Raw genomic sequence first — 7,709 nt, 5'->3', positions numbered from 1 at the left:
TGCTTTTTCCTTTTTTTTGTTCTCGCGCGCGCGAACGGCGCGCCGTCCAATTTTCGGAGGGGAAATCGCGAGAAAACTTTTTACTTTTCCCAACACACAAAATCTCTTCCATCTCTGTCATGCGCCTAGCGGTGTAAAGGCGTGCGCGAGCGAGTCGACATGAACGACGTGTGTACACGCGGAATTTCGGTGGGTCGGTGTGTGCGTGCGCACTTTTATATACCACCACCGTGTGCGGCAGTGTTGGTGGGAACGCGATCGAAACGCGAAAAAATAAGGAGGAGGAGTCAAATGCCGTCAGCTCTTTGCATCTTGCTTCGTCGAAATGGACGGCGGGCCTCAAATCCTGAGAGGCTGTCAATGCGGTGCGTTGTGTTGTGCTGTGCCGTCGTCGTCGTCTCGTCGTTGTCGTCGTCGTCGTCGTCGTGCTGTGCTGTGCTGTCCCGGTGTGTCATCGCGTCGTCATCGCAATCGCGCGTCACAAATATTTCGTTCCGTCGAATCGTCGTCGAATCGTCGTCGCGCCGTCGTGATTTAACGGAATCTCCATCGCTCCACTGCGCTGCTTCGATTTGCGCTGAGTGATTTACGCAAATTATTGGCAGAAAGTGGATCTCCACAGCGTGTGTGGTGTGTGTTGCACAATTTTTCAAAACTCTCCGGCGCTTCGTGATCCGTGGAGCTCCGAGTGACAATAGAAAGGAACCCCGGAGATAAGTCGATAACTCGCGCGAAGCAGCCGCGTTTGCTACAGCGTTTTTCGTAGTTTCTCGCGGAAAAGTGTCCCCAAAAGCCGTGCCTATTTCCGTTGTATTATCAGTGCGAGGTCGGATGTACCGACGATCGATCGTTTGAAGCGCTAGCAGCAAGCGACGGTAACCGCGGGAGCGAGTGTTGCATCCGGGGCCCGGCGAATCGGAATCGAAGATCTCTTCTGGATCTTGACAAACGAATTTCTTGAAAGTTGCTTGCGTGTCTCTATTGCGTCTATGTGACAGTGGGTTTACGGCTCAGTGCTCAGTGGTGATGATAAGTGATGTTGTTCCAGCCAGGCCAACAACAGCAAGAAACACGGGCTTTTGGAAAGTTGGCAAATGAAATGATAACGATGTGCTAGTGTGTAAAAGTAGGCTTTGGGCCAAGTGATTTGCAAAAGGCACTCTTGAGATTTGTACACCGTTTCGCAAAAAGATAGATAAAGGGAGAGACCTGACCGTGGCAGAAAGAAGAGGTAGAAGAGGTATAGCGCACAATCGGTCTTCCAAACAAACAAACGGTGAATGATTGAAACGGTGGTGCCAAGAGAACGGGGTTCTAGCAGCTTTGCAGAAGCAGGTGAAGAGAAAATCATGTCACATTTTCCCTTTCGAGGCTCGCCTTCCGCTCAGGTAAGTTCTGGCTGCACATTACACACAGAGAGAGTGAGAGAGATAGAAGTTCAAGACAAGATATCTTGTGCTCTAAAGGATAAGCTCCGAGATCTCGGAGCGGAGAAGATATTGTTGTGCAATGTTGTGTTCTGATGGCCTCGAGAGATTCCAAGTGTTCAAAAGTCTCCAAAAACTTGGCTCGTGTTCGACTTCTCGGCGACAGCAGCGCCGTGCTGTTATCACGCTCCAGGGAGCTCCAGTTTGGAGTAAAGTTATTTAAATGCCCTCAGGGAATAGCGCGAGAGTAAACAGCGCAAGGTTATGTCGTGGATGGCTGGATGGATACGGTTACGGGTGGACAAAAGGACAGCATTCCGGGCGCGTCGTTTTTGCCAAACTGTTGTGAGGAAAATTCTACAATCGTGTGGGGAAGGGCTGTCTGGTCTGGCGCCAGACTCTCCAATGGTTCTTGTGGCCTTTTGTAAAACGGAAATCCTTTTCCACCGGCAACTCTCAGCAACGACGACAAACAGCCTCCGTGGGAGTTGAAAAGTATTGATTTCATGATGCGGCGCGCAAGACTCCCGAAGATAAAAAAAATCTTCACATTCAAAGAAGTATTAGTGCCGCTGTGAGTGGATATGAAGCGAATGGAAAGCGACCACTGCAGGGAATCGATTATCGGGAGGGACGTCGGCTTTTTATGGCCTTAAAGAGATGTAATGAATATTCGCACGTTGTTGAAGTTTTAAATCACCCTCCTCCCCCTTCCCCTCCTTCTTCAGCTTCATTTCATTGTTGGTCCCCCGGCCGCCGATAACGATGCTGCGCCCGACATCTCATGACTTGCTGCTCCGGTGTGGTAAGAGTGATCCAGTCGTCATCGTTTCGTCACAAAACGTGACCAGACTTCTGGATCCGACGATGCCGACCGAATTTCGGGCCATTTCCCCGTGGTTTGCGGGGGGTGGTGGTGGGGAGGAGGTTGATTTGTGGAGCATTGTTGAGTCTTAAGCAATTTTTAATCAAAGAAAATCCCCATCGGTGATTGAAATTCTTCTGCATAACTTTCTTATCTTATTGTTGTTGTTGGTGTGCAAGAAATGTTGACGTGTTTATTGAGGCACTGATTAAAGATTCGTATTTCAGTGTTTTTGGGGCATCAAGTTTTGCTTTTGCTACAATTGTACAACACAGGATAAGGATAAGTTGCAGGATTGTATAATCAACTTTACAAAAAACAACTAATGATGGTAATAATTTCATCGATCGATCCAGCAATTTTTCCAAATTTTTCGCAAATAAAGAGCAACTGTGAAGTTTCATGTAAAGAAATAAAAAAAACAAGGCAACCACTTCACAACCGATTCTCTTTTCAAAACAGAACAGAAAAGAAAATGAGTCTTTTTTACGGAGCATGAATGTGCAGAGCACTGTTCAAAACAGTAAGCCGTTTTTTTGCTGCAACTCTTGATACGCTGTTTATTATATCACGGGGAAAATGTAAATTTTCACAAAGACAAAACTCATAAACCCTAAACCGGCTCCCAACGTACAGCCTCATTTTAAATACCAACGAACTTTTCATCACAACATAAGCCCGACGACGACGACGAAGAAGTATTAATCAAATGAGGCCCAAGTGTACGCCATTTCTTTGCGCTTCGACCAAAAAAGGGACATACGACTTTTAGTTCACAGATCAACAGCCGCGCCGCGGAAGAATTAAAAAAAAAAAGGAAAGCTGAGAGTTGCCATGGAGCTGCCGTCCCAGAGCCTGCTGAGGGCGGATCCATCCATCTCCCGTGGCCCAAAGGGTCGCTAAACTTTTCCCATTTTACAAGTGGTACACTTGTTTTCGTAGTTTTCATAAGATTCTCGGCGACAGCGACGACGAAGCAAAACAGCAGCCAAAGAGGTAGTAGGGAAGAGCTCTGCAAACCTCTGCAAAGGCGACATCGTTTGCCAGAATTAAGGAGCAGAGCGCATTACGAAAACACCTTCCCGCCCAATTACATGTCGCTGAAGGAGTTCTCGGTGGCCAATAGCCCGGTGGGAAGGTAGATTTATATCGCCGCCATCCTCTGCGACAACAGGACAAGGGCCCCAATGTCTGTGTGTGTGTGTGTGGAGGCGGTGCGGGAAATGAGAGTAATGTTTTACATTTTGCATAATTATCAACATTATTAGTTGGAAGGCAGAAGAAGAACGGACGACGAGCACTTTGGGGTCGCCGCCGTCGCCGCCGAAACAAACATGAATCTTACGGTCGGTGCCGAGGACAGGAACTGATGCAGCAGTTCTTCTTCTTCACCGGAGCACCGGACCGGGAGGAAGGAGTAGCAGGGGAAAGGGTTTCTGGTTGCAAGCGTGCGAACACTAGTTTGCAACAGAAAAAGAGACTTAACCAAGAAAATGGGTTCGTAACATGAGCTAACGTTTCTTGAGCTTGAAGACCCCCGGTGGGCCTGACGGTGGTAGGGGGTAACTCGTTGTCCCCACGAACCCTCCGACAACGGGCACAGATTCATAGATCACTTCAGCTTCTTCAGCAGCAGCAGCAGCAGCGAACGAACTGGTTTATGGGCGCTTTTTCGTGGTATCGATCGTCGCCGAGCAACGGTCGGTGGTAATTCCGTGTACATTCCCGTCGTGCTGGTCAAATTTCACTGGAAATGAATGAATGGGAACACGGGGACGGGGGTATGGCCACCCGTTGCAGAACAGGAAGTGGCCGGATGTCGGGGTTCGATTTGCTGCACGATTTCTCACCATTCATTTCGCTTTTTTTCGCTTTCTGCAGCGCAATTTGGAATGGTGTCCGATCGGAAACCACACTTGCTAGGAGCAGCAATGTTATTTGTCAACACTACAGGTTACTTGGATTTACTGAAAACATATTCAGGCACTGCAAAGTGTTTTTACCGATTCCTGAAAATATGCTCAATGTATCAAAGTAGCCTAGAATATTGACCATTTTGCGGTGAATTGTTTGTTCTTAAACGCTTCCTTGCCAAAACGCGTCCAGAATCACGAAGAAGGCGTCTTAAATAATTAAAGAACCAACAGCAATAAAAAACCGTCGGCTGTGGAAGGACGACATTTTACGACATGCCCCCAAACCCCCTCGTCTTTCGTCGGCGGCCATTAAAAAAGCGGTCCATCGAGACCGCTCTAATTAATTACAGTTAATCGCAGAGAGAGAGAGAGAGCATCAAGCATCAAGCATAGAAAGTGTCCCAACACTCCGAGTGGGAGTTGGAATGGGAGGGTAACAGTTTTATGATTCCGATGGTCCGTGTGCCCGCATTGGCAGACGGGACCAGCATTTGGGATTGTTTGTTTGGGGGGGTGTTGAAAGTTCATGATGGTGTGTGGCGCGCATCAAACAATGGCTGTCGATGATGATGTTTCTAATTCAAAGCGAGAGCAGAGCGCGCGCTTCGTGGCGTGAAGTAATCGATTTCGACCGCGACGGAACAATTTCAAGCATCCCGCCAATAAAACGCAACGCCAACGGTCCTCCTCCTTCTCATCACTTTGAATGTTTGTCTTCCCTTCCCCTCTGGTGCCTCTGGCCTCTGGAAAGGCATATCATGTTCCCTTTCCCAGTTCCACAAACCACACAATCCACAGCTCCATCCATCCAGCAGCAGCAGCAGCAGCAGCAGCAGCAGATTGCTGCTTCAAGTGTTGCGAGTCCGCGGGACCGCGCTTCAAATAGCCGGCTTTCGTTTAACTTAACTTGACGTATATTATGATAACTAAATTTACGATCCACGTAGCAAAGCGCCCCGCGGCATCCGCGATAAGTATGCTGCCAGTAGGCAGTTCGCCTCTCTCCCCACCCCATTCTTCCCTTCCCCACCTCCCCGTGTGCACGATCGATCGCCAACGATCTGCTGCTGCTGCTGCTCCTCGATCATCTCTCACAAAAACCCACCCAAAACAGAGAGGGTCTCAAAACGGGGGGGGAATCTTTCGTCACCCACTCTTTGCGACTTGATGCCATCTTCGTGGTCGTGATGCTCTCGGTACTTGGTACCCCCTCCTTGGGATCGCTGGAAAAGCAAACAAAAACGGTGACGAATGAGCAGCAGAAGCAGAGTGAGGGGCAGGGGCAGGGGGGGAGGGGGAGAGGAGGACGCCCGTACGCCCAATACATTATCGTTGATGAGTTTGTAAATGATCCAGAAAATAGAGCCACAGTGAATGGTGAACTCGTGGAATGCTGCCAACATCTTACTCCCAAGCATTGCACATTCCCTGCTTTATTCTCTCTACATCTTTCTCTCTCTCTTTCTCTCTCTTCTCCTCTCTGCTGAGGATGTCTCAGTCTGAGAGCGTCGTTCATCTTTGCTATTGCTCTAGAGAGCCCCAATAGATGGTAATGGCCTTTGGTTACTTTCTCAAGCCTCAGTCGGTGCCGTGCTGTGAAAGGCATATTATTATGGGCTTTATCATGGACACATTTGGATCACACAGACACACAAAAAGAAAAAGGATTAGGAGGTGTGTTGGAATTTGGGGGATTTTTTTGGGGGGTGCCGCGCGACTCCCTCATCCGCTAGGAATTCAAAGGAAAATATATCGAAAAACCCACGAAACAATGGCGCACACAGGCTCGCCATTGGAGTGCATCTTGAGCAACATAAAACACCTTCTGCTTGAAATCCAATCGCCTTCAGCAGCTGCCCTTCTTCAACCTTCCCGTTCAGATGTACAACTTTATTAACGCGTACAGCCGGCACTCGAAGCTGAATTTAATTACCCAACAACAAGCGGATTTGCTATTGACAGGAGCGCGAGTAGAGAGAGAGAGACAGAGAGGGAGAGAGAGAGTAGGTACGGCCAAAACCTCCGGACGAGTGGCCATTAGCCTGCGTAATGGGGAATTGTAGTTCGTATTGAAATTTTATGTTAATGACGTTGCACTTGAGTTTTCAGGTAACAGCATCATCATCATTATCATCATCACCATCACCATCACCATCATGACCATCTTTTGCTCACTTTCTTACGCCTCGCTCGTCGATCAGTCGTCGGTCGCGGTTCGATCGCAATGTGTTGTTGGGAATCGTGTTGCGTCGTCGTCGCACTTGTTGTTAGCAACGCTTTGACGCTGGCTACTACTTTACTGCTCTCTCTCTGTAGCATGGTGCGTAACCACTTACGGAGCGCAAATGAAATTAATGCAAAAATATCTTTTCCAAGAGTCTCTCCAACTCCCCATCAACCCCATCCTCCTCCTCCTGCTCGAGCCTACTAAGACTGAGAGTTTGAGTGATTTCATCATTGCACAGCAACGAGAGGTCCCTTGGTCCGTGGTGGAACTCGGTCCATCCGACCGAGATTCGTTCGGTTTTTCTTTGCTGTCCTGGCATTTGGCGACGACGTTCCTGGCCAGTTGCTAACGAGAGAACATGCCCGGACGCCGGTGGCCAATGGCCACTCCACAGCTCGGACGGACGAGCAACAAAAACGGGCACACACTACAACGACTCACGACTCACGACAGTAGTCGGGGTTAAGGTTTTGTTACCATAGCAGCCCAGCACCCGGCATCATGGTAACCGACAGCGAATTGTGGATGGTTTTGATTTCTTCAAGTTTCAAGTTTCGCTTCCCTCCTTTGAGCAAACGCGAAAGAAAAAAAAACTGAAACAACAACAACCGAAAACTGCAATGACATATTTCCGTGCACGGCGCGCGGAGACATGTTAAGCAAAAAATTTACAACTAATCGAACCGGATATGGCCAATTACTATATGGGTAGTACACACAAACGTACGTCCCACCGGCGAGGGCCCAGAGGCGAGCGTTTCATTCAAGCCGCGAAGGCGCAGAAGTCGAACATAGTCGAAACAGCATGCGCTGCATAAATCGAACGCGATCGCGATGCTCTGGAAAACGCTGGAAACGATTCGTGGAAGCAGCAAAACGACGACGAAAAATCACTTGCCCCAAAACTGCAAACCATGTTTTACTTGTGTGTGTGTGTGTGTCGGTGTGTGTGTGTGTGTGTGCGCAACCAAGATTAAGCAAGTTCCATATAAAGAAGAAAAACGAACTAAACACCAACAGAAAGAAGGAAAACCATTCGCCATTCGGCATTCGGCATCGGCAACAGTACGGATGTGCCCCTGAATGGTACCCATATTTGCAGGATATGCAATAAAATTAAATACTACTATCAATAGGCACACCAACAACGACAACGACGGCTTCAAAAAAAAAAAACAAGGAAGGCACCACATATCCGTTTGAGCGCGTTTTACAGACACAAAAAGACGACACCAACCACCGCGGGTCGATGGGAATGTGACCGCGACGGGTTA

General features: G+C 48.5%; 1 protein-coding gene across 1 annotated transcript in view; it reads left to right on the top strand.

Annotated features, from left to right (window-relative positions):
* Positions 1 to 422: 422 nt before the first annotated feature.
* LOC125957047 (homeobox protein araucan) overlaps positions 423 to 7,709 on the top strand; it is a 53,915-nt gene continuing 46,628 nt past the window's right edge. The window contains exon 1 of the mRNA XM_049689445.1: positions 423 to 1,388. Within this exon, the coding sequence (XP_049545402.1) occupies positions 1,281 to 1,388 (108 nt within the window). The 5' untranslated portion in view covers positions 423 to 1,280. The remainder of the gene's footprint in view (positions 1,389 to 7,709) is intronic.

Source organism: Anopheles darlingi, chromosome 3 (assembly GCF_943734745.1).
Source record: "Anopheles darlingi chromosome 3, idAnoDarlMG_H_01, whole genome shotgun sequence".
Lineage (NCBI taxonomy): Eukaryota > Metazoa > Arthropoda > Insecta > Diptera > Culicidae > Anopheles > Anopheles darlingi.
Note: the sequence above shows the minus strand (reverse complement) of the source record. Positions and strands in the feature narration are given on the sequence as shown.